The sequence below is a fragment of the Phodopus roborovskii genome, unplaced genomic scaffold, assembly GCF_943737965.1.
Source record: "Phodopus roborovskii unplaced genomic scaffold, PHOROB, whole genome shotgun sequence".
Lineage (NCBI taxonomy): Eukaryota > Metazoa > Chordata > Mammalia > Rodentia > Cricetidae > Phodopus > Phodopus roborovskii.
Window position 1 is genome coordinate 68,002,656 of NW_026126418.1, and position 24,764 is coordinate 68,027,419.

At 47.1% G+C, this 24,764-nt stretch overlaps 4 protein-coding genes and 4 non-coding genes across 8 annotated transcripts; 6 read left to right on the forward strand and 2 right to left on the reverse strand.

Annotated features, from left to right (window-relative positions):
* The first annotated feature begins 861 nt into the window (after positions 1-861).
* LOC127222651 (DET1- and DDB1-associated protein 1) lies at positions 862-1,211 on the forward strand. The gene has a single exon (XM_051184927.1). It carries the CDS (start codon positions 878-880, stop codon positions 1,184-1,186), a length of 309 nt encoding a protein of 102 aa, XP_051040884.1. The 5' UTR covers positions 862-877; the 3' UTR covers positions 1,187-1,211.
* An 8,133-nt stretch (positions 1,212-9,344) lies between these two features.
* On the reverse strand, positions 9,345-14,989 carry Surf6 (surfeit 6). The gene is made up of 5 exons (XM_051184916.1): positions 14,848-14,989; positions 12,512-12,715; positions 12,080-12,168; positions 10,628-10,828; positions 9,345-10,463 (listed from the first exon to the last, which is right to left on the reverse strand). The coding sequence occupies exons 1-5, from the start codon at positions 14,939-14,941 to the stop codon at positions 9,984-9,986; spliced, it is 1,068 nt and encodes a 355-aa protein (XP_051040873.1). The 5' UTR covers positions 14,942-14,989; the 3' UTR covers positions 9,345-9,983.
* A 1,459-nt stretch (positions 14,990-16,448) lies between these two features.
* On the reverse strand, positions 16,449-21,563 carry Med22 (mediator complex subunit 22). The gene is made up of 4 exons (XM_051184926.1): positions 21,285-21,563; positions 20,135-20,215; positions 19,261-19,469; positions 16,449-17,194 (listed from the first exon to the last, which is right to left on the reverse strand). The coding sequence occupies exons 1-4, from the start codon at positions 21,405-21,407 to the stop codon at positions 17,005-17,007; spliced, it is 603 nt and encodes a 200-aa protein (XP_051040883.1). The 5' UTR covers positions 21,408-21,563; the 3' UTR covers positions 16,449-17,004.
* A 144-nt stretch (positions 21,564-21,707) lies between these two features.
* Rpl7a (ribosomal protein L7a) lies at positions 21,708-24,691 on the forward strand. Its single transcript, XM_051184928.1, has 8 exons — positions 21,708-21,801; positions 22,007-22,127; positions 22,474-22,623; positions 23,316-23,456; positions 23,644-23,723; positions 23,977-24,107; positions 24,309-24,378; positions 24,535-24,691. The coding sequence occupies exons 1-8, from the start codon at positions 21,799-21,801 to the stop codon at positions 24,637-24,639; spliced, it is 801 nt and encodes a 266-aa protein (XP_051040885.1). The 5' UTR covers positions 21,708-21,798; the 3' UTR covers positions 24,640-24,691.
* On the forward strand, positions 22,321-22,394 carry LOC127222912 (small nucleolar RNA SNORD24). The gene has a single exon (XR_007834592.1). It is a non-coding gene; the product is annotated as a small nucleolar RNA SNORD24 (small nucleolar RNA).
* Positions 23,497-23,571, forward strand: LOC127222908 (small nucleolar RNA SNORD36). The gene has a single exon (XR_007834588.1). It is a non-coding gene; the product is annotated as a small nucleolar RNA SNORD36 (small nucleolar RNA).
* Positions 23,835-23,906, forward strand: LOC127222909 (small nucleolar RNA SNORD36). Its single transcript, XR_007834589.1, has one exon. It is a non-coding gene; the product is annotated as a small nucleolar RNA SNORD36 (small nucleolar RNA).
* On the forward strand, positions 24,163-24,230 carry LOC127222910 (small nucleolar RNA SNORD36). The gene has a single exon (XR_007834590.1). It is a non-coding gene; the product is annotated as a small nucleolar RNA SNORD36 (small nucleolar RNA).
* Positions 24,692-24,764: the final 73 nt, after the last annotated feature.

Genomic DNA, 24,764 nt, shown 5'->3' on the forward strand with positions numbered 1-24,764 from the left:
CACCTTGGTCAACTCAGTTTAATTGCCTTATCTCCTCAAACCAAACCTCATGATGATTTCCCTGAAGAAGGGCTTGGGGATCACTAGACCCTTTTCTATGTGCTCTCCCCAATGTGGCTGCAGTGAATAAACTACTTCTCCATTTTTTCATCGTGACTCATCTCTTTAATAACATGTTAGATGGATAGCTGTGATGGGAGATGTCATTCTGTATATGTTTCTCATACTGGTTAATGAATAAAGCACTGTTGACCAATAGGAAAGCAAGATAGGCGGGACTAGGAGACAAGGAGGAAAGGGGAAGTAGGAAGGAGGGGTCAAGATAGAGAGTCTGGAGAAAGCAGACTGCCGATGGCTCCCAGGTAAGAGAAATACATAGATTAGCAGAAATGGGTTAATAATTAAGACAGAGCTAGCCAATAAAAAACTAGTAATGGGCCAACAGATTATATCAAATACAGAGTCTTGGTGTGCATTATTTGGGCAGGCGTGGCGGCGGGACCAGACCAGGCGGCAGGCGAAAAAAAACGTACTTCTTACAAATGGCGCCTACGTGGCTAATAAAAACTTCCACTTAAAATTTAACAGAAGCTTAAAAAAGGGTTTTAAAAACAAAAGAACAAACAAGGTTTCTTGGTAACAACATTTTCTGGGTTATACTCTGATTTGTGTGAGACTAACAAAAATTTCTGCGGCTCCTTTAAGGGAAGATTCCTGACTCAGCGTAAGCGGCAAAAAACTACACGGCTTTTAAAAAAAAAGCACTGCTAGTGAGCTGCTAGACGGCTGGAAGTGGCTGTGTGGCAGCGACCGAAGAGGAGGCTGCGGCAGCGGCGGTGGCCGGGGGGTGGCCGGGGGGTGGCGGAGGACACGGACGATGGCAGACTTTCTGAAAGGCTTGCCCATCTACAACAAGAGCAACTTCAGCAGGTTCCACGCAGACTCCGTGTGCAAGGCCTCGAACCGCCATCCCTCAGTGTACCTGCCCACCCGAGAGTACCCATCAGAACAGATCATTGTGACAGAAAAGACGAACATTCTCCTGCGGTACCTGCACCAGCAATGGGACAAAAAGAACGCCGCCAAGAAGAGAGACCAAGAGCAGGTGGAGGCAGAGGGTGAGAGCTCAGCGCCACCCCGCAAGGTGGCCCGGACTGACAGCCCCGACATGCCCGAGGACACCTAGGCCCCGTGAAGTGCCCCACCTCTGTCCGCTCCCATCAGGCCCGGCCCTCGTGTGTAAGCGCAGCCACCTCCTACACCCAAACCAAGCCTCCAACCTCATAGATCCATGTATTTATTTTCCTTGAGTTTTTATTTATGCTGTAACTTGTGTCAAGCATTGGTTAAAGGGACATCAGGCCCAGCCGTGAGCTGTTGGTAGACGCTTTTTTAAAGCACAGTAGTGTCCCCCACTTGGCCAACCGCCACCAAGATGACACCAGTGTCCAGAGCCCAGGGCAGCCTGGTCTCCCAACATACCGAGCGGCCTTTTCGCTCCTTCCCACCCACAGGCCGGCCGGGTCTCAGTCCCTGGGTCCTTCAGGGTCCCTCCTGTGCCCAGGCCTCACTCTGAGCCCACGCCAGGGCAGGAGAGAACCGGCCCTTCTGGATCTTTCTCTTAAGTCATTTTATTATGGACTAGCCCATGCCAATAAAAGGATCTTTCCCCAAAATAAATAAATAAATAAATAAATAAATAAATAAATAAATAAAAAAGCACTGCTAACAATTTATTGGTATGTATCAGAGCTGGCAAATGGCAGTGACCACATCTCCAGGCCGGCAGCATGCTTTCAGTGCTGGCGGTAAAATAACTGCCACCATCTTTTATAAACCATGGCAGAAACAATAAAGACTTTCATTTTAGCAATGTTGTTGTTTACCTGATAAAAGATTCATGGCTATAAAAAGATTTACAGTAAAAACAGATTCACATTAAGAAAAAGCGCTAAAAGTTTACAGTGTGTTTTAAAAAATATGTAGGCTTGGGAGAGAATAGAAAAATGGTTTTAAAAAGGCAGGAACTGGGTGTGGTGGCACACGCCTTTAATCCCAACACTCAAGAGACAGAAACAAACAGATCTCTGTGATTTACAAAGTAAACCTGGTATACAGAGTAAATTCCAGGACAGATAAGAGTTACACAATAAAACCCTGTGTCAAAAAATAAAAAAATAAAAGTAAAATGAACAGAGTAATAATAAAGCCACATAAAAATAAAAAGCTCAAAAAAATCTATGTACTGTATGACATTATATTATCTTTATATAGTTTGACTACTGAGAAAACAACTGTTAAAGAAAATACTACTAGATTAATTCAATTTATATATTTTAAAAATGCTTTGACTCCAATATTTAAGTCTAAGGACAAGTTACTGGAAAAAAGGATTTCTATTTTTGTTTCCACAAAAAATAAAAAGCTGTGGATTCCTTCCAGACGAATGTGGTTTGATCACGCCAGGCCCCCTGAAACAGAGTCACTGGTGATCCAACATTCAAAACTGGACAAAGCAACCTCACAGACTACAACCAGGATTTCTGCATCTTCTTAGGATTCCCCCATGACAGCGCCCTTTACCAGCAGGAAGTAGTTTGGAAAGAACAACGCCCAAATTACCAAATAATGTTTATAAATTTTGTTTTCATTTAAATGGACTTGGTTATAAATGGTTAATGATCACAACCAATATCCTTTTAAAGGTAAAAAGAAAATTATGGTATAGATATGAATACTTTGTTTTGGAATGGATTTTCATTTATTGATACAATTTAAGGTCAATAAGGTGATATGTATATTTCTCTTCTTGTTTAGGTATTGTGTTTATATAGCTCAGTTAGAAATGTAATGTATAATGTAGTACAGATTATAGATAATTACCTATGATAGTCAAAGCTTAGAGTTTAGTTAGGTTTTTCAAGATACACAGAGATGTATTTGAGATAGATAGGCATTCTTCAAACCTTTCAAAGACCTACAGAATATGGCATTTAAAATGTTTTAGGGTTTTTCTTGACAATGAGACATAACTGCTCCTGGCAACACCACCTATGTCAGAAAGGAAGATGGACATCGAAGAAACACGTATGGAGTTTGCCTCCAATATGACAAGACTAGCCATTTGGACAAGATACTGCTCTTGTCTGGACTGTTTGACTTTATGCTGTATAAACTGGACATGCAGGACCCACAGAAAAGTGACTGCTGATTCAAAATAAACATTACTACAGAGTTCCTGCTTCATGGAAGAGTCTGCCAGACAGTCTGCAGGACACAGAGAAAAGTGACTGACAAACTGCCAATACAAGAAGACAGTTTAAAGTTTCCTGCTTTGCTGAAGAGTCTGCCAGACACACTATGGCCTATGGGCTAAAGATGGAAGATTACAAAAGAACTTCGGTTGACTAACCAGGCAAGATGTCTCTGTCATTTCTAGAGTTTATATATTACCCTTCTGTGGTCTTTGATGGAGTTGAAGACAGATAGTTATGGTTATAGTTTTCCTTAGTTAGGCTTAAAGATAAGTTACATGTAGGACTTTAGACACACAAAGATAGGATAGATGATGGAATATTTTCTTCAAATCTTGCTAAATGTTAACGCACTAAATGTTGTTAACTATAATTCTTATTTGATAACTGTTGTGTTATATATTTTGCCACGTTAAGGTTAAAACCCTTCTTTTTATTTCAGACAGAAAAGAGGAGATGATGGGAGATGTCATTCTGTATATGTTTCTCATACTGGTTAATGAATAAAGCACTGTTGACCAATAGGACAACTAGGAGACAAGGAGGAAAGGGGAAGTAGGAAGGAGGGGTCAAGATAGAGAGTCTGGAGAAAGCAGAATGCCGACGGCTCCCGGGTAAGAGAAATACATAGATCAGCCAAAATGGGTTAATAGTTAGGACAGAGCTAGCCAATAAAAAACTAGTAATGGGCCAACAGATTATAGCAAATACAGAGTCTCAGTGTGTGTTATTTGGGGCTGGCTCGGTGGCGGGACAAGACCAGCGACGGCGGACAGAAAAACCGTACTCCTTACATAGCTGAGCCTAGACTTTATCCCTAAAAACTCCAGTGACAAAAAAAGACCACCCAAAACCAACTGGTACCAACATGGCCAACTGAGATGACTTGCCACTAACCATCTTTTACTTTATCACAATGGTGTCTCCACATAATCAGTCTTGTGAATTGCCCCCCATCATGTACCTGACACTGTGACACATCTGAAAAATCAATATGAAGAGAGGAGAGAATCTCTTTTTTCTTTCTTTCTTTTCTGGTTCTTCAAGACAGGGTTTCTCCAAAGCTACAGCTTTGGAACCTGTCCTGGAATTCACTCTGTAGACCAAACTGGACTTCAATTCACAAAAATCCACCTGTCTCTGTCTCCTGTGTGCTAAGATTAATGGTGTGCACCACTACTACCAGGCAAACAGGAAAGAATCTTAAGGGAGATTTCATTAATTTTCTGCTTTTCTTCCCATCTTAGCTCATGAATAATCTTCCTCTCTATTACAGTCTGCCCATAAGGCAGAGCTATCCAAATCCCTAGGGAACTGATTCTCTTAAGGAGTCTCTCTCTCTCCTCCTCTCTCCCTCTCCCTCTCATGTACTTTCAGTCTATAATAAAACTCCCTCCCAGTTCTTGACTGTACCTCACCTCTGAAATACCCCTTATCACGGCAAGAACCTTGGTTGGTACGGTCTTCTTCTAATGTCAGTGCCTTCCTCGGCATTCCCCAGCAGCAGTAGCACCAGTGAGCCAACTGGTGAACTTTCTTACAACTATCACTGAAATGTCATTAGAGGACTCAGTACTTGAAGAGTGCTGCCAAAATATAAGAAATCCAGTATCCGGTGCAGAGCAGGGTAAGAAACATCCATGCAAAACATGAGAATACAAAATTACCCACTCCCCATCTGGGTTTATTCATTTGTTGCCCCAGCCTCCCAGCCCCCTTCTAAGAAAACTAACTTTTTGTTTTTGTTTGGTTTTAGTTTTTTGAGACAGGGTTTTCCTGTGTAACAGTTCTGGCTGTCCTGGAACTCACTCTGTAGACCAGGCTGGCCTCAAATTCAAAGAGATCCACCTGCTTCTTCCTTCCATTAAAGGTATACATCACCATATCCTGCAAAAACTTTCCTAGCTAAAATGAAGGCCTCCAAGAGTTGATTATTAAGAACAGAGAAAATGCTCAGTGGTTAGGAACACTTGGCTGCTCTTCCAGAGGGTGGGGATTCAGTTCCCAGAACTTACACGGCTTCTCACAACCAATCTAAGAGACCTAGCACCCTCTTCTGGCCTCACCAGGCATGCATTCAGTGCATTTACAATGCAAGCAAAACACTCAAACATAATAAAAAATAAATAAATCTTTGGGGAAATAAACAAGCAAAAATAATAACACTAAAAAGTAAAAATAATCCCTCATCACAGAAACATCTCCTTGCAAGAGACAGAGCCCATAACAGAAAGCCATAACTGATCAAATTGGAAAGAACAAGATGTGGTATCCCACCCTAATGGCTGCATCTACAACAAAACTCCTGGACCTACGCTTCAGAGATCACTGCAGAAAGGGAAAAGATTGTTGGAGTCAGAGGAACAGAAAGTTTATAGTGAGGTTTCATTGCCTAGAAGCTGACCTCTGAAGTCTCATCAACATGGCTGCCTAAACAAGAGCTGAATAAGCTTCCATGAAAGCTAGGACTCTCCCGTGACACCTTAAATGCAACTAAAGAATGCTGAGAGTGGGAGATAGGTCTCCTCAGAGAAGGTAACCACACCAATTGAGAATAAGACTACTACCACAATTTAAAGCCGAATTTGAAGCAAGCTTTAATTGAATACTGGCCAGGTAGATGGGCTCTGGCCAGGTCCATACCCAGGTTTCTGGGATATGGCCCCAAGTCATGGTTTGCAGCAGCTAAAGAAGGAAAACCCATAATTTATTGCATTTCCCATCAGCTCCAATCAGGGGCAACCATACATACAGACATATCTGAAGCCTACACCCAATCAGGGGCAAGTGTATATCCTGAGATATTTGCTGCTTCTGAATCTCCCGCCCACATGTGATCAAGCACATCTGGTGCAGATGGGTCAAACAAGCTTGTTTAGGGGAGTGAAAAACATTCTGCTTATTCTCTCCCATAAACAGTAGCCTCCGGCATTTGAGGAACTATCTGTCCTGGGGTAAGGGACTTGCAGATCAGAGGCATTGTTGTTTCATGGATCTCTAAGGCATAGTAATTAAAATTTAAAATATAACTTTGGCTCTCACAAAGAGCCCCCAAATTGAATATTCAATACCAAGTAGTCAGCCATGAAATCACATACATACAAGTATACATACAGACTGAGCAGTTGTATTTATATATTTAGAAATATATACATATGCTTGCAGAGACTGAACCAACAACCAGGAAGCCTGCATGAGACTGACCTAGGCACTCTGCATATGTGTTACAGTTGTGTAACTTGGTCCTCCTAACAGCAACAGGGGCTGACTCTTTTACTGGCTTTAAGTACCTTCTTTCTCATACTGGGTTGCCTTGTCCAGCCTTAATACATAGGGAGGTACTTAGTCTTACTGCAACTTGATATGCCATGTTTTATTGATACTCATAGGAGACCTGCCCTTTTCTGGATGGAGACAGAAGAGGGGATTAGAGAGTAGAAGGGAGGAGGATGGGGAAGAGAATCTGGGAACGGAGGAGGAGGGAGAAAGCTGAAGCCAGGATGTAAAATAAATAGATGAATATATATATATTATATGGGCAGTGGTGGCACACGCCTTTAACCCCAGCACTCAAGAGACAGAGACAGATGGATCTCTGTCCAAAGCAATACAGAGAAATCCTGTCTTGGGAGGGAGATATATATATATATATATATATATATATATATATATATATATATATATGAAACAAAGAAATAGAAGCCATAAATTTGAGAGGAGGTATTTCATACGGATTGAAGAAAGGGAAGGGGTAAATGATGTAACTATAATTTCAAAAACCAGAAAACTATTAGAATTTTTTTTAATGAGTTAGTCTTTAGGCCAGATTGGTGCACACCTTTAACTCCAGTAATTAGAAGGCAGAGGCAGATTGATCTCTGCAAGTTTGAGGTCAGTGTAGACAGACTTTTCTTTCTAGCCTAAATAACTGATATGGAAGCTTAATAGTAATTGTAAATGCTCAGCCAATAGCTCAGGCTTGTTACTAGATAACTTGTACATTTAAATTATCCCATATTTCCCATATCTACCCTCTGCCATGTTGGCTTATGGTTTGTACCTCATTTTCTACTCATCGTTTCCTCTGAGTCTGTTGGAGTCTCCTGAGACTGTGCCCTTCTTCATCCCAGCATCCTTTGTTTGGCTGTCCTGGAAATACTTCCTGCCTGGCTACCAGCCAGTCAGCTTTTTATTAAACAATTCAAGTGACAAATCTACACAGTGCACAAGAGGATTATTACACAACAGGTCAGCTTAGCCTACACAGTGAGTTCTATGGGATTAAAGACATGTGCCACCATGTCAGGCCCAAGAATATTCGTTCTTGCCTTCAGCTGTTATTTGGGGATCACTGCAAAAAAGCATCATTCAGATGCTCCATGCTCCTCACTCTTCACAGCTTCCTTGTCTGTTTCTTTTCTATGGAAGAACTTCATGCTTTTGTGGAATGGGTTGTGAAGCCCTGCTCCTGCTGTGCCCTTGAGGACTGCTGTTCTACCCGCCTCACCCAGTGGAACCACTTCTGTCTTTAGGTGGTTGCTATAGTGTTCTCTTCCACCCAAACACAAGATTCAGTGCCAGGGTGTTGTGTTTGTGTTTGTTTGGTGTGTAAGTGTGTGTGTGTGTGTGGTGTCACAGCACTAGGGAAGAAACAGAAGCAGGCAGATCTCTGTGAGTTCAAGGCCAGCCTAGTCTATAGAGCCAGTTCCAGTACAACCAAGGCTAGAGATCCTAACCAAACAAAACAAACAAAAACAAAGCAGGAGTCAGGCATAGTGGCATACACTTATAGCCCCAGCACTTGGGAGGCTGATTAAGTTCAAGATCAACCTAGGCTACATTTAAAACCCCTGTTCAAACAAAACAAAAATTTCCCACTCTCCAAAGAGGGCCGGGGGGGGGGGGTGTCCACCCTATTAATAACTATATTAATTATCACAGCAGTGGGTGAGTTGTGAGCTATTTATTTACATGTATGGGTGTTTTGCCTGCTTGTATGTCTGTGTAGCAGGTGTGTGCCTGTCCTCCTCAAAGACCAGAAGACGGTGCCCAGTAACAGGAACTGGAGGTAGATAGTTGTGAGCCATCATAGCTACACTATAGGTCCTCTGCGAAAACAGGGGTTCTTCTGAGCCATTTCTCCAGCCCTAGTGAGCTCTTGATCCGTTTTTATTATTGTCTTGCCAGACATGGTAGAGGATACCTGTAAACCAGGAGACTGAGACAGGAGGATTGCTATTTGAGGTAGCTGGTAGTCACATCATGGCAAAATTCAGAAAGCAAGGTAGGTTACCACCCTCAAGGCCCATCTTCAGTGTCCCTTCTCTGCCGGCCATGCTGTTAGAAAATAATTTCAGTGTTGCACAAAGGAACACACACAGTGAAAGTTAATTCAACAAAGCAATCTTTCTGTAAAATCAGGTGCACCAGAACCCAAGTGGAGCTGTGATCACACTGGTTGTTTTTGTTGGGGTGGGGATATGTATATACCAAGGTACTTTCACAGGAGTTGGTTCTGACTTCCGTCTTGCAGGGTCTCTCCTCTTTCTGTGTATTCCCCTTAGGAGCTCCCAGGGAAATCTTGTCTCTACCTCCCATCTTTCAGTGAGTGCTGGAATTATATGTGCATACCACATCTGGATTTCAAAAAGGTTTCCAAATTAAAATTGGGCTGTCTGGCTTACACGACTATTGCTTTACCAGCTGAGGCACCTCCCCTGCTGCTTTCATTCTTAGGACAGGGTCTCCCTCTGAAGCTCATGCCAGCTGGACTCTTTCCTGAGTACTGTGAACTAAAGGTGTGCACCACCACACCCAACAATCATTCCTTAATTCTGCTCAGGATTTGGTAATCACAAAGATACTCCAGCCCTACCAACCCACTTCTGCACCCAAGCTCTCACCTGGGAGGGTGACTCTGCACCTACAATCTGTCCGTTCCTCTGACCTGGTTAACAGCAGTTCGATCTCCATTCGAAACCTTACCCTGGCCAGCACCCCCAAGAACAATTCTGCATAAGACTTCCTGCTACCAAAATCACACTGACACTTATCTTAAGTTTTCTATTGCTGTGATAAAAGAAAACACAATGACCGAAAACAACTTGGGGGAGGTTTATTTTATATTATCCCAAGCCTCAGTCACTAACTGGCTCACAGATGGCCATGTGACCCAAGGCACATCCTGTGGACCCTGGAAGGACTCTGGGTTTTGTAGCCCTGGAGGCATGTCTGACTGATCAGATTCTCCCAAGAACTCCTTTGGGCTCTGTTCCATTGCCAGGGACTTGTGAACACAGAAGCAGTAGTCAAAGCCTTTTGTTCTCATGGCCACTGGACATACAAGTGGGCAGAAAGAGGTCAGAGGGATGCCTCACCCCAACCTCTATTCCCCTTACTCTGGAGACTTCAGAAACATGAAAAACACACACATACACACACACACACACACACACACACACACACACACACACACACACACACACAGACTTCAGAAACATGAAATACACACACACACACACACACACAAGACTTGGGCACAGATCCCCTTCCTCCCTCCCAGGGACTGGAGGACACTGTCCAATTTAAGGATGATGCCAGAACATCCTCTTGGCACACGATCAGAGCCCTCACTATGGCTCTGTGGTGCAAGAACATGTTGATCTCACATAGGAGACCCACAGTCCATCACCGAGGTGCTAGGCCAGGAACCTGACAGGTACAAGCTGCTCAGGAGAGGCCGGCACGCTCCAGGTCCTGTGGCAGCACCCGGCCCTTCTTGCGGGCCTTCTGCAACCGCCTCTCGGCGCGCGCTGCCTTCTTCTTGCGCAGGTTCTGGCGCCGCTTGTCCTGACGCTGCTGCATCTTGTCTATCACATGCTCCGAGCGCTTCTCCCACCGGCGCCGCCGCTGAGCCTTTCGCTTCTCCTTTCGCTTCAGGGCTTCCTGCAGCTGGTGCTCATTGTCACGGATCTTCACACCCTCTGCCTTGTACAGCAAGTTGGTCCACTTCATCTTGGCCTCCAGCTCCTGGGCCTTGCCTGCGTCCTGATCTCGAAGCTCCTCCAGCTGCCCCTGCCGCGCCTGCAGCCGCTCCAGCAGCTGCCTGTAGTTCCTGCCTGTCAGTGGTGTCAGGTTCCCTTTCACCTTCTGCCTCTTCTCCTTCTTCCGCTGGGCCTTGCTGGCTGGTTCCTCTTCAGTCACTTCCACCTACAGGTAAGAGGTACATCAATGAGAGGGCACACACATCTCACCAGTGACACGGACCAGTGACATGGCTTTTGTGCCCTCAGTTGGGAATCACCAACATGCGCCTACACCACCAGCAAGGTGCAAAGTTGGGGCAAAAGGCACTCAGCCCAGACGGCGCCCACCTTATTAAAGATCAGCCCTGACTCCTGCGGCTCCTTGCAGGCCACTTCTGGAGGCGCCTCGGCTGGCTCCTCTTTCTTCTCTGCTTTTGCAGCCTTCTCCTTTGCTCGAAGCTCCTTCCGCTTCCTCTTCTTGCGCTCCCTCTCCTGCTTCCTCCGCTGTCTTTTCTCTAGTGTGGCAGCAGACAGTTCCTTGGTGCTGCCCTGAGAATGAAAGAAAATAGGTAAAGGTGGGGCTTCATTCATCAAGGTCCTTTCAACCTCAGAAGTCCTCTGTCTGGCACATGGCTGAGATGAGAGGAAATCCTCATGCAGGTCACAAGTCCAATGGACCATGATCCACCAGTATAATATGACTTGTTACCCACACCAGAACGGTAAGGAACCCTAGTAAGATAATGGCTCCAGTTTTCCCAGACTCCCCCGGCAGAGCACTTCATTTCACACAGTCATCCAATGTCCTAGAATTCAGGGCTTAGGTTGGGTTTCTATGATGGAGTGCCTGTCCTAACCACTGTATGTTCTGCTCATGACAGACACAGATTGAGTGCTTTCTGTGTCCCATCTTGTGCCATAGCCAGAGAGCACTGTGTACCTGACAACCCAGGCCTGTGCTATACTACAGAAGGCTTTGATCCCCTCTTAGGAACTTGGAGATGGTGCCTGGCACGATTGGGAGGGTGAGAAGGTAAAGCTCAAGAAAAGAGCCTTGGGGAGCGGGGGCAGGGCAGCCAGCACAGATAATTCAGGCTATCCTCTACCCATGTGGCATCAGGAGAGGCAGCTCCCCAAAGGAAGCAGCCCGTGCTTCTCGGGGACACAGGACAGACATCGAGGAAGCAGCTGCTTCTACTAGGGACTGAGATACTCCAAGAAAGGAACTATACCTACAACCTCAGTCAAGGGGTGCCCTGTTGTGAAACAATAGTTAAATATGTGTTATGTTCATTTATGCCATGGAATATTGGTTTAATGATACAAAGATGTGTTGCATTCTTTTATGTTTCATTTGTTTAACTCTGTAAAGCTGTGTTACTTCACCTGTCGAAAACAACTGATTGGTCTAATAAAGAGTAACAGCCAATAGCTAAGCAGGAGAGAGAACTGGGTGGGGCTGGTGGGCAAAGAAGGGAGAAGAGGAGCAGGAAAAGGAGAAGAGAATGCCAGGGGTCAGCCACCCAACCAGACATGGAGTAAGAAGGAAACAGAGAAAGGCAAAAGCTTAGAGCAAAAGAAAGAAACAAACCAAGCTAAGGCCAGATATTCATAAGTAAGAATAAGTCTATGACTATTTATTAGGGAGCTGGGTAGTGAGCCCCCAAGAGAAAGAGTTTAAAAGGGAAGAAGAAGAAAAAAAAAAGCAACTATAGCGCCCCACATCTCACATCAGCACAGAAATGGGAGGGGAAACACTCTACAGCCTGTTCCAGGGGCTCAGGAAGACTCCCCATTTACCTGGCCCCGGGCCAACTGGATCTTCTCATGCAGCCGCTGTCGCAGGAAATCCAGTGCAAAGACAGAATCAGGTGCTGTGACTTGGCTATCTGCAGGGAAGGAGACTAGGATGAAAGGGGACTTCCCACCACCATTTTCCTTTCCAGTGCCATTTGTGGGTTTATAGGCCAATCAGCTCCTTTAAGACAGGAAACTAACAACTGCATCATGAGGCTGGTCACTATGACATTAGAAAAACAGTGCTGGTTATCACCTTGCCTGGCAGGTGGCACATGACCATCATGAGCTTTTATGCCCTGTCATTCTGCTCCTATGATCTTCCTTCACTGGAAAGTCTTGTAGCATTACCATAAACCTGTTGGTACTTTTGAGCAGTGGGAACATTTGTCTCTGGGCCCCATCCCAGCCCTAACGTGTTTTGGAGCCCCTCACCTTCAGGAGACTCCAGGGAGCTGGAATTCTTCTCTTGTTTAGATTCCATTGGTTTCTTAGCCCTAGAAGAGGCGGGAGCCATCTTCCCTGGGGGCTTAGTCTTGTGCTCTGTAGCTTTCTGTTCCTGCTCCTGAGATTTCTTTTGTGTTTTCTTCCTCTTCTTTTTTGGGGGCCCAGCAGCTTCCAAGTGTTTTGTTTTGACAGCTGAAATGCAAAACAAACTGAATCCCTTCTCTCTAACAATTCAGCAAAGAAAGATCCTGCAAAGGCACTGATCCCAGTGATGCAAAGGACTGCATGGCTAACTAAGCAAGTGCCACCCTGTCCAAAGCTTAGCGCCACCAACTGTCTGGGCAGCAGGTGGCCACACATCTGTAATCCCAGCATTTGGAGGCTAAGGCACTAAGATTACTGAGGTCAGGCTCGGCTATATGGCAAGACCTTGTCTCAAAAAAACAAAAATAAACTAACAATTAAAAAAAAATGCAAACTACACTCACATACTTGAGCCGGCAGATATGCACATGAGGAATAGAACACAAAGTCTGGTTTCAGGTTGGTCATCGCCACATTATCTAAATATAAACACCCACTTCCAGAAACAAATGATGATGCTATTACACTCTCTCCTCACTGTATAGCAATGTCCTCCTAGTGGAGGAAAGCTTCCTAAGCATGGGAACTAAACACCAAGGCTTCAGATTCACTATCCCCTTCATCCCCAAGCATATAGAAGAGGAAGGTCAAGTGACTCTTAGTCAGGCAGGACCACATGGAATAGACACTCTACAGCCTGTTGAGCTGCCTGCAAGGTTTCTAGCTTTTGAGAGCCATCAGCTTGGCTGGGGTGGGCTTTGGTGATACAAGTATCTTTTAATCATGTCTACTCTTATACAGTATCCCAATAAAGCTCACTGGCTAATCACATTGGACTTCAGTAGTATTCGTACTTTGGCCTGTCTGCAAAGACTGAACTGCAGTGATGTGGAGAGATTGGAATGTTGCAGGTACAGAGGATCATTACCTATCTCAGGTTAGCTTCCATCCCATGAATAATCTATTCCTCGCCCACCTCTCTATCTGTGACAAACAGATAAAAGCCTTTTATAATATATTAATTTAGCAGATCAACCTAAAAGTTAATGCCATCAACAGTGGGCGTGGTGGCACAAGCCTTTAATCCCACCAATCTGGAGATGAAGGTAGAGGAAGGCAGATCTCTGAGTTGAGGACAGCCTGGTCCTCAACAGAGTGAATTTCAGGACAGCCAAAGCTACACAGAGAACCCCTATCTCAAAACAAAAAACGGGCTGGAGAGATGGCTCAGAGTGTTAAGAGCACTGGCTGCTCTCCCAGAGGTCCTGAGTTCAATTCCCAGCAACCACATGGTGGCTCACAACCATCTATGAGATGTGGTGCCCTCTTCTGGCTTGCCACAGTCATTCAAAATGGGCTCCAGAAAAGGAAAAAAAAAAAAACAAACAAACAAACAAAAAAAAAAACTATTTTACTTAAGGTGAAGGCTGTGAGTTTTCTGGAATTCACAGTGTTCTGTCTTGCTTCTGTTTGCCAAGTGCTGGTATTAAAGGCCTGTGGTCCACGATTGCCACTGCTCCCCCACCACGCCCCTGCCTCAAGACTCATTTACTCTTACTTTATGAGTGTTCTTAAGTATGTAGGCCTGTGCATTATAACCGTGCCAGGTTTCATTGGAAGCCAGAAGGGGGTGTATGATCCCCTGGAACTACTACAGTTAAGGACTGAGCTGCCACGTAGGTGCTGGGAACCAGATGTGAGTCCTATACAAGAGTAACAAGTGTTCCTAACCACTTAGCCATCTCTCCAGTCCCTCTTTTCACTTTTTAAGAGTGTTTCCTTAAGTTAGCTGTCCATGCAGAGGTGAACTTATCATGTAGCCCCGACAGGCCTGTGGTCTTTACCCTCGAAGTTCTTTCTCAGCCTCCCTAACAACCAGGACCAGCAGCAATGAGCTTTATGATGAATGATATATTTCCACTTGCAACGATGAGGAAATGTTAGCATTTTAAACATTCTTTCAACGCATAAAACACACACGCACAGAGAAGAACTGAGACACACAAGCCAGTGAGAAAACTCGACTTCTTCACACTTCATTAGCGAGCAAGTTTTTCTTTCCATTCGAGTCTGGTAGTTCCCTAACTACCTTCCCCTCCATCAGTGCCCGGCGCCCTCAAGAGCCATAGCTGTCTCTGCCAGTACCCGCTCACTCCTGTATCACGCGTGGAGGATCCGGACCCGACCGACTTAGGCCAGCGGGCCCTTGAGACAGCATCGACTCCCAAAGGCTGCCTTACCCCACTTGCTCCTCTGCCGCTCGGGTCCTGGCTGTGCGCAGATCTTCTTGGCCAAGCCCTGCAGATAGGCATCTTTGGCTTGCAAAGAAGCCATGGTTGGAGACCAGGGCTCAACACTCAGGGGTTCCCGCTGCCCTGCGGCCCGCCGGAAACCAAGCGCTCGATTGCTGAGCCTGGCCGGAAGTTCCGCATGCACAGGCGCCGAAAAGCTAGTAGTCTTGAAGGCAGCCGCGAACCACCCGGAGCTCGATTAGCCAGGCCTGAGGGATCGGCTAATCATTAACCTAGAGGCGTGACTCTGAAAGATGCCATCTGTAACCTGAGAAAGCACCGGTTCAGCTTCAGGACTTATGTGCGGCCCTTTCCGCCTAGCAGATTCGAAGCCGCTCTAGCTCCTTGCCTACTGGTCTGAAGTCCAGAACCTGGCCTGGAGGGGATAAGATACCCCGCACCCCACAGCCACTCCGCCACACAGAGCAAAACAGATACAAAAAGACGTGTGGTAGAAGAGGGAAAGACAATCGGAGACAAGAGTATGGCGGGGATCCTAGATTACATGCAGTAGCCATGCATCTTAGTTTTGATGGTATTGGGCCTTGAGAGGAGAAAAACGCCTTGCAGATAGCGTTGAAAGCGGCATATATATGAGGAAATGGAGTGAAAAGCGAATCCCTAGTAGGGTCTGTATGGGCCTTGCTATACACATGCTACGTAGAGCTTTTTGCGTAGGTCAGTTAAAGCTCGTGAAAAAAAAGGTGACACAGAATTTACGTCACTCACTGGTGACTCTTGAGTTTCTAGATAACTGAATACCCAGCCGTCTCTCCGAGGAGCTCTGCTCCAGCCGCACAAGCTGGAGAAAGGTACTGGTGCCCTTTAAGTGAGAAGCTTTTCTTTTGGACATAATAAAACACAAGAATCTGTCCTTCAACAAGGTTTTTGGAAAACCTTTCCAACCCTTCTAGTGTTTTCCCCCAACTCCTCCACTCTGTGGCTAAGTTTTCTCTGTGACACAAGTTCTTCAGCCGTTAACATTCTGCAGACATCACTCTGATGGAAAACTCCAGCCCTGGGACAGTGACTTCCACATAGCTACCCACTTGCGTGCTACCCTGTTTGGCTATGTAAGTGCTGGGTCACCTGGTGACCAAGCCATGTTCCTCATAAATCCAGAATGACTGCTTTCATGAATGAAGCATGGTGATGATAGTTAGAGGAATGACAGGCTGAAGGCACACACATGCCCTGGTACCATGGATTCTGTATGTCAGTGATGAGCCAGGTACTGAGAGGCAATGGGGTCTGAGTTCCTAGTTGTTTCTGCCACTTAATTTCTCAGCCTGTGGCTCTAGGCATGACACACCCTTCCAAGCCCACCCACTCCAAGATGCAGGCATGCTAGTGCTAAGCTGGGGTGACAGAAATAGGTGGCACCAAAGATACAGGTGCTGCAGTCATATAACTTGCAGTAATGGTGGATTTCCACTCATTAACAAATGTCAAAGACCTACTAGATGCTATTTTACAAGAGGGGGGGGGCTGTTGTTGAAGGAACCCAAGTGCAATCTTGGACTGATGAGGAAAGAAAGATGAACAACACAAAAAGGTAATGTTTTATTCAACAGTTTCATCACAAAAGTAGCAGACTGGAAATGGTGGCAGAATCCAGGAAGATGCCCTGGCTAGCTGCCTCTCACAGTCTTGCTAGGACTGTCAGCTGTGGCAGACAATTATGCTCCAAGGCACCAGGCAGCGGACAGGACTCTCTACACAGGAGCCTGAGCCAAGGATGGGTAGCTGGACTTGGCTAAGGTCCACTGAGCACCTTCCAATTCTAAACAACAAAATGAGGCTTTCTTCCTATCACCAGCCACCCTCCCTACTCAAGGTTCTCAATGGGACAAGCTTCCACCTGGCAGTCATGAAGGTAGCCACTAGAGATGAAGGGCCACCTGCGTGTAAATAGCTGAACAGCATTCCCCAATTATCACAGGGAACTGGCCCTGGCCTGGCCAGGTTCCTGAGGCTACAGGGGCTCCTGATCACGAGGTCCCCAAGTGGGAGCTAAGACTAGGCTCTGGTGGGTATCCACAGGACTTTCTTTCTGATAAACTAGGGCCCTGAGGAGGGCTACCCCGAGAGGGTACCCCAAGAGGCTCAGGTGTGTTCTGTGGGACCAGGGCCACCACCATGGGAGTGGGCAGAGGCTGCAGACTGCAGGGGACCAGCACCAGTCTCCGGGGACGCCAGAAGAGGGGCTGAGAGGCCATCAGCGGCATCTGTGTCGAGGTCCAGCCTCCAGTAAGCTTCACACAGAGGCAGGTCATTAGCTTCGCAGAGACTTGAGCTTTGCCACAAGAAACCCCCAGGAGTGACAGGAGCAGGCAGAGGAAAGCCAGGGAGGGGAAAGCAAGACAGATGCAAGAGTTAAGAAATGAACATCACCTGACTGCCTCCCCCTTCCTCTCCTCTAGGCTGGCTGGCCCCTCTGCTACCAGTTCTGGCCACACTTGCATCCAAAGAAAGATGCCATCAACAGGCCATGTGACTTAGGCAAGCTCTCCCCATGGGCCACATGGCCTTCCTGACACTTAGGACTCCCCTTATTCCTGTGGGCCTCCTTCCATCCTGACTACCCATCCCCTAGAGAAGTGATAACTCTTTACAAAGCACTCATGGTGGCAGAAACCTGTGTCTATCCCTATCAGGCACTTGCCTAACTATAAAAGTCAGGAACAGAGAGGTCCAAGCATTTCTCTACACACTGCTGCTCCAGCCTGAATAGTTTCAAGCCCCAAATTTCATGCACTCCACTTCCCATTGTTACACAGGGAAAAGGTGGGAAGAGGCACAGATTAAGCCTCAGTGGTCATGGTAGTGGTAACCTGGAGCACATCTGTTTTCACAGCTGTCTAATATGCACAAGGCTCTGGCCCCATACCTGCCCCAGCAGTCCCTCAGAACTATCCAAGAGTAGCATCCCCAGGAGAGTGGAGGGGAGGCAAAGCCAGAATTAGCAAGCAATGAGTATATAGGCAGGAGTAGCTGTACAGAGGGGAAGCTGGGCAGCTGGTGGTGGTGTGGGCATGAGGCTGACAGGGGCAGATGAAACTCACTGGTCCCTGCACAGAAGAAACCTGCCACTTAAGGTAAGTCACAGACAGAAGGGCGCTGTTTTACCACGAGGAATATGGAAAAGGTGACTGCCCAAAGGGAACACGTGCAGGTGATGTAGAGGGACTAACCGAGGCTTTGGAAACCTGGCACTCTGAGTTTCCCATCTTAAGCAATTTCATCCCCTCCTCCATCAATCACTGTAGCAGGGCTGAATCACTGTCCCAAGACTGATCCGCCCAGGGGGCCCTTAAAGCAGTAACTGTCTAAAGGGGAGTGATAGGAACATGTGAAGGAATTCATCCCGGGTGAGTGTAAACCTCTTGTCTTTTGGGGTTAGAGGAGATGGTCCCATTTGTTTGCTAAGCTGATGAATACTGGGACCAAGGACAGCCCCAGAACTCTCTGGAAAACTTTAGAACTGCTCCAGCTGGGCAGTGACACTGAGTCTATGACAGGAAAAACAAGCCCTTGACTACATACCGCCTGGCTCTGGACATCTGTGCCTCCTACTGAAGCTTCTGTGCAACAGGAGAAGCAAATCTACTCCATGGGAAAATGGGTTTGCCTGGGAGAGGATGCTAAAGGACAGAACCCTTCATTTCAAGCTAAGGGGTGTGAGCAAGGCCCCCATTCTCCAGCCTCAGTTTCCCACATATTTCACATTTTATTCTTGGTTTCTTAAGGCCTCTCTGGCTTGGAAAGTATTAGGTTTCAAGTGGCCCTATATAGGGGCTAGGTGACAGATGCTACCTGCTGCTATCCTCTGGGGCTAGCACAGGTCTGACACCAGGAGGCTGAGTTGCCCAGTTCTTAAAGCCATTTTGCTTAAGCTCCTTCCTCCTCCTTTCCCAGGGTTCCCCACCTCTACACTGTGGGATTTGATGACATACACATGGAACTGAATCTCTGAGCAAGCAATAGCAGTGGTGTCCTGGAGAGTGGACATAGTTATAGACCCGGAAGGCCACAAGGGGTCAATCCAGCCTTTGCTGAAATGTCTACACAGATTTAGAGCAGGGATGCAGAGACTGCACTGCCCAGGAGGGCTTCTTCGCCCCCTGGGGAATACCCTTCTCTGCCCTTAGCCGCTGACACCAAGTCCTGTGATTTTCACCCAACTCCATTGAGGGGATGGCCTGGGCACCAGCTGGTGGCTGGTTGTGACTGTCCATGAACGCTCTAGTCAGGGGCTCTGCTGCCAAGGAGAACTTGGAAAACCACAAGGCCCTTGCAGGCCCTAGCTGGCTTGGGCAGACAGCAGGTACCGCCTGCATGGGAGTCCAGCCCTATTTGTACCTGGACGAATAGTACTCCTCCTCCAGCTCATAGAGGTCAATGGAGACCTCGTCCCGCAAGGTGATGAGCTTGCGATCACACTCTTCCTGCAGGGCACGCAGCTGCTGGTTACGTTGGTCGATAGCTTCATTCACAGATGGGAAGTCATTGAGGATCAGGAACTGCTTGAGATCAGATACCAGCTTCATCAGTGACTCACCAGCTCGGACCTGCCAACATCATAATCGAGTAAATATGAGAGGAGGCAGAGACGGTGGTCCTGCTCTGTGTGACTGATGCTAGGCCAACAGTGGGTTTTCTGGAAATCTCAACTTCATGATCCACAAAGAAAAGTACTGGCTTACACAGAGACATCTGTTAGGATAGAGGAGGAGCTGAGAAGACAAGATCAGACCCCAACTATAGGTGGAATAAGTTTGCTCACTTCAAGGAGCCTTCCCTCTCCAACTAACCACTCAGACCATGTACACATCCTGTGCATTCAACTCAAAGCCAACATAAGTCTATGCCCTGGGCTTCCTCCTGACCCATTCTTTCCCAGAGATGGCACAACTGCAAGTCAGGTAGGATTCACAGGGGTCTTTGCCCCACACACTGTCATCTGCTGATACCCATTGCACAGATCCTGGTCTACTGGGCTTTCCCAGATCCATTCAGACATTTGCCTTTCCATTCACAACCAGCTTTGGGGGAAACTTCATATCAGCAAGAATGGCTGCCTTCCTCCTAACTACTATACAAGATGGACAAGGCCATCTGTCTATCATCGCCCCCCCCCCCATATGCTTGCCCACCCCACTGTTCTTGTTTGCCCTTGCTGCTCTTAATTCCATCTGTGACCCCTACAGGGGTGTTTTCCGCCCTGGTCACTCACGATGTTAGCAGCTCGCACGTGCATCTCGTAATTGTCCTGTTCACCCTGAGTAGCCCGCGACACTTGTGTCTCATCCTCAATCTGGGAACAAATAAGAAAGCCTAGAATGAACACAGGCAGCCACCTGGCTTGGCCTGGCTCACAGGAACCTAACCGCTAACAATTACCACCACCACAGCCTGTCTATCAGGCCTTCCTGCATACCCAGCACCTTGCTTCCTATCTAGACAGCTGGCAATGTCCACTCCAACCCCTTCTTGTTCTGGAGGTGACTTCATCACATCAAAAGGACACTGCCAACTCTTTTTGAAAAAGTTTACACAAAATAAGATGTTCAATAAAGAAGTATAAAAAAAAACAAGGGTTTTCTTGTTTTTGTTTTTGTTTTTTTGTTTGTTTGGTTTGGTTTGGTTTGGTTTTTTTGACCTTTGTTTTTAAGGCAGGTTCTCAGGTAACCCAGGCTGGCCTGAATTTCTGATCCTCCTGCCTCCACTTCCTAAGTCCTGACATTAAAGAGCTGTGTGAACATTTAGTTTATTCAGTGCTAGGGACTGAACACAGACAGGGCTTTGTAGCTGCTAGGCAAGCACTTTACAATCCCAACAACATCCCCAGCCAGAAAGTGCCTTTTCAAGTGACCCCTCCTGGGCAGGCACCAGCTAATAAAACAGGGAGGGCTTCCTCACAAAAGCCTAAACTGCTATTCTCAACTAGAGATGGACCAGCTAGAGGCTGACATGTAAATAAACAGAGCAACAGTTCTTAAGGCTGCGATTCATAACAGTTGCAAAATTACAGTTATGAAGTAGCAACTAAAGTAACTTTTTATGGTTGAGGATCATCACAACACGAGGAATTGTATTAAAGGATCAAACTCATCTGTCATCATAAGAATATACAGCATGGGGGAAACAGCCCAGGTGGCTAGTGCCCAGTAACTCAAGTAGAGTCCTGGTCAATTCGGCCAGAGTCCTCTACGCTGCTCTATCTGCACTTGTCATTATTCGACTTTTCTATTTATCTGCTGATCTTTACTTTTGATGGCTCGTCGCTCCCACCCACACCGGACAGACACTCCCTCTGCATCCCAACCCCTGTAGCAAAATCTAAACACCCATGTACCCAGCCCCCAGGGAAAGCGACCACGCACCTTGGCGGTCTTGATGATCTCAGTGAAGTTGTCCATGATGGACTTGATGTCGTCTTTGAGCCGCTTGTTGTAAGACTGCAGCAGCGTCTCCTTGCTCTGGGGCAGGGCTCTTTGCTGGGCCATGGCAGGACCAGGGTGAGAGCCAGTCTAGTCTGACCTGGGAAAGGGGGGATTTACGCTACATCAGCTCCCTCCGCGAACACAAGCCCCTCAGCAGGCCCGCCACACGCAGGCACACAGCACCCACTCCCGCGCGCGGGTTTTTGTTCCCTACTCAAGCCACCGGACGCCACTAGAGCCCTGCAGTACCTTTCCTGGTTCTGCCGCTCTCGGCGAACGCGCAGCCGCAGCTCCGCACGCCCCCGCTCAGGCCCCGCCCCCGCCGCCGGAGTGCGGTGTGGTCCGGTCGCTTTAAATCCGAAATCCCGCGCAGGCTCCAGCTCTCGCGATCTCCGCGGTCTCTTACATATTACCCACAATTCCTTTTCCTTTCTCTTTTCTCCAGCCGAGCAAGATGGTGAGTGATCGCGGTCCCTCGCGTCATCCGCCTCCATCCTCCTCCTGCCGCCGTCTCGCGGGGTCTACGGCCGCCCTTGGCGCCTCGGGCCCCTTCGCTGGAAGGGAGCGGTAGCGAGCGGCGCGCAGGGAGAGACTTTGCCGTTTGATGGGATGGCGACGGCGGGAGACACAGCCTCACGGGGTTTCTCTCTTCTGTCTACCAGCCCAAGGGAAAGAAGGCCAAGGGGAAGAAGGTGGCCCCGGCCCCCGCCGTCGTGAAGAAACAGGAGGCCAAAAAGGTGGTGAATCCTTTGTTTGAGAAGAGGCCTAAGAACTTCGGCATTGGTAAGAAGTGGAATCAAGAGCCAAGCCTTTGGGGGTTGGGGTTTATCCGTCTGGAGAGCCGGGTTCCGTTCCTAAACGGATGAGGACGGTGATCGTCGAGGGCTGCCCTGCCTTTCAGGTGGCTACTGCGGGCACTTCGGCTGTTGTGCTTGCTCTCAGGCCGTAGCCTTTTGTTAGAAGAGGGTGTGCTGCGTGCAGATGATGTAAAAGAATATTTGCTATCAGAGAAATGGTGATGACATTTGAACCACCAAGATCGCTGATGCACCAACACCCACCTGAGTACCCAGATGCAGACCCGCACAGCGGTAACACCGCATTCGCAGTGTCACTCTTTACTTCCCAGGGCAGGACATCCAGCCCAAAAGAGATCTCACCCGCTTCGTCAAATGGCCTCGTTACATCCGGCTGCAGCGGCAAAGGGCCATCCTCTATAAGCGTCTCAAAGTTCCTCCTGCCATTAACCAGTTCACCCAGGCCCTGGACCGGCAAACAGGTGAGCTTCTGTGTCACAGGGCCAGCTTCGTGTTTCCAGAGAATGAAAATGGACCTGAGTTTGCCCTTTTTACAGTGCCCCATCGCTCTAAAATGTTAATAATGCGACTGACTGGTAGCTTCAGGAGAAAGGGTGTTTTTTGAGAGTGCAGGAGGGGTTGAAAGGTGTCCCCAGTCACTTCCTGAAACAGCAAACAGTTCAAAAGTTGGGGAAAGGCACCAAACATTGACCCCTAGCCGTCTCATCTGCACGTACCACACAAGGTTGTTTTTGTGTGTGAGTCCTGGTTCTGGAGTTCTGGCATTGATGTATCAACCCAGATGGGCTTTGAAATAAAGATCCTGCTTTCCGAAGTGCTGGGATGTACCCCAATGATGGGTTTTGTTTAAACAGGCCTGTAATGCCTTGGGGGGGGGTTGCAAGACAGGGTTTCTCTGTATTGTACTGGAACTAGCTCTGCAGACCAGGCTGGATTCAATCTCACAAGAGATCCATCTGCCTCCAATGTGCTGGGATTAAAGGCGTTTGCCACCAACACCTTGCTGCCTGTAATGCCTTTTATGTGACAGATTAGAATTGGGCCCGAGCATGAGGTTGCTTGCCAAGTAACCACAGCACACAGCAAGAGGCTACATAGCATACCTAAAGAAAAAATTCAAGTGTAGAGTCTTAATTGAAGAATATTTTCCTAGCTACCCAGCTGCTTAAGCTTGCCCACAAGTACAGGCCAGAGACAAAGCAGGAGAAGAAGCAAAGACTGTTGGCCCGTGCTGAGAAGAAAGCTGCTGGCAAAGGGGATGTCCCAACTAAGAGGCCTCCTGTCCTTCGAGCAGGTACGTGGCATCCTGGGAAAAGACAGGTGTGGAGCAGGCTGTGCGGTGATGTGTGAATTTCTTCACCTGAAGTCACTGTGAAGAATGAAATCGAGCTTTTTAACCCTGAGTCACAGCTTGGTGGAGCTGCCTTTTTGTGAATGGCAGCCCAAACCAAGCACTCAGGCAAAGTGGTTGTGTGTTCCAGGAGTCAATACAGTCACCACCTTGGTGGAGAACAAGAAGGCTCAGCTGGTGGTGATCGCCCATGATGTAGACCCCATTGAGGTAGGTCTGGTGATTTTTAAGCATCAAGCACAGAACCCAGGTCCTGTGTTGCTTCTGGAATCGTAGAGTCAGTTTTGCTGAATATGTAAAGGGGGAATCTATTTGTGGCTCTTGCAATGATGTGAATCTTTGACTGAAGTAGCTTTGATGTGCAATTATATGAGCTTTTTAACCCTGAGCATTTGCCACAAAGTAGCACTGTAGCTTCTACTTCTACTACAAAGGCCTACCTACAGCTCATGATTGCTTCTAGCTGGTGGTCTTCCTGCCTGCACTGTGTCGCAAGATGGGGGTCCCCTACTGCATCATCAAGGGAAAGGCCAGGCTGGGACGGCTGGTCCACAGGAAGACATGTACCACTGTTGCCTTCACACAGGTTAACTCGTGAGTATTTAGGCTTGTCCCTAAGCTTCCCTTAACTTCCCAGGTTTGGGACCATTTGCCAATGATGGTTAAGAATTTCTTCACCTGAATCAGCTATGTGGTCATAACTATGTCTGAGGCAAAAAAAAAAAAAAAAAAAAAGTAGGAAAAGTTATTCCTGCTTCCCAAAGAGTAATAAGACCTTTCTCCCTTCCTTGACAGGGAAGACAAGGGTGCTCTGGCTAAGCTGGTGGAAGCTATTAGGACCAATTACAATGACAGATATGATGAGGTGAGATGCTCTATACAGAACATGTGATTGGTTGGTGCTTAAGCAGTTGGTGGCATTGAGTATCCACTTGTAAACACTGAATGAATTTAGGATATTAGCTGATAATGTGCATTAGAGGATATCAGACCAAACTCACTGCTGTTTCTGTCATTTCAGATACGCCGCCACTGGGGAGGCAATGTCCTGGGTCCTAAATCTGTGGCTCGAATTGCCAAACTGGAAAAGGCAAAGGCCAAAGAACTCGCCACTAAACTGGGTTAAATGTACACTCACTGCTAAGTTTTCTGTACATAAAATACAAATTTATCTTCCATCTAATTAATGGTTTTTGGTTATTTGGGTTGGTACAAGCATGTTCTTAAAACTAGTGATGTCTCCTATTTTAA

What these genes read in the sequence shown, in the direction of transcription:
- Rpl7a (XM_051184928.1), top strand. An exon ending in GGCCCTGGACCGGCAAACAG is followed by an intron (nt 22,624 to 23,315) that starts GTGAGCTTCTGT and finishes ATATTTTCCTAG; the next exon opens with CTACCCAGCTGCTTAAGCTT. An exon ending in ATGATGTAGACCCCATTGAG is followed by an intron (nt 23,724 to 23,976) that starts GTAGGTCTGGTG and finishes GATTGCTTCTAG; the next exon opens with CTGGTGGTCTTCCTGCCTGC.
- LOC127222651 (XM_051184927.1), top strand. Translation starts at nt 878, where the DNA reads ATGGCAGACTTTCTGAAAGGCTTGCCCATCTACAACAAGAGCAACTTC.
- Surf6 (XM_051184916.1), bottom strand. Translation starts at nt 14,941, where the DNA reads ATGGCTTCTTTGCAAGCCAAAGATGCCTATCTGCAGGGCTTGGCCAAG. An exon ending in GCGGCAGAGGAGCAAGTGGG is followed by an intron (nt 12,716 to 14,847) that starts GTAAGGCAGCCT and finishes TTTGCATTTCAG; the next exon opens with CTGTCAAAACAAAACACTTG. An exon ending in CTCCCTGGAGTCTCCTGAAG is followed by an intron (nt 12,169 to 12,511) that starts GTGAGGGGCTCC and finishes CCTTCCCTGCAG; the next exon opens with ATAGCCAAGTCACAGCACCT.
- Med22 (XM_051184926.1), bottom strand. Translation starts at nt 21,407, where the DNA reads ATGGCCCAGCAAAGAGCCCTGCCCCAGAGCAAGGAGACGCTGCTGCAG. An exon ending in ACGTGCGAGCTGCTAACATC is followed by an intron (nt 19,470 to 20,134) that starts GTGAGTGACCAG and finishes TGATGTTGGCAG; the next exon opens with GTCCGAGCTGGTGAGTCACT. An exon ending in GAGGAGTACTATTCGTCCAG is followed by an intron (nt 17,195 to 19,260) that starts GTACAAATAGGG and finishes CTTGTGGCAAAG; the next exon opens with CTCAAGTCTCTGCGAAGCTA.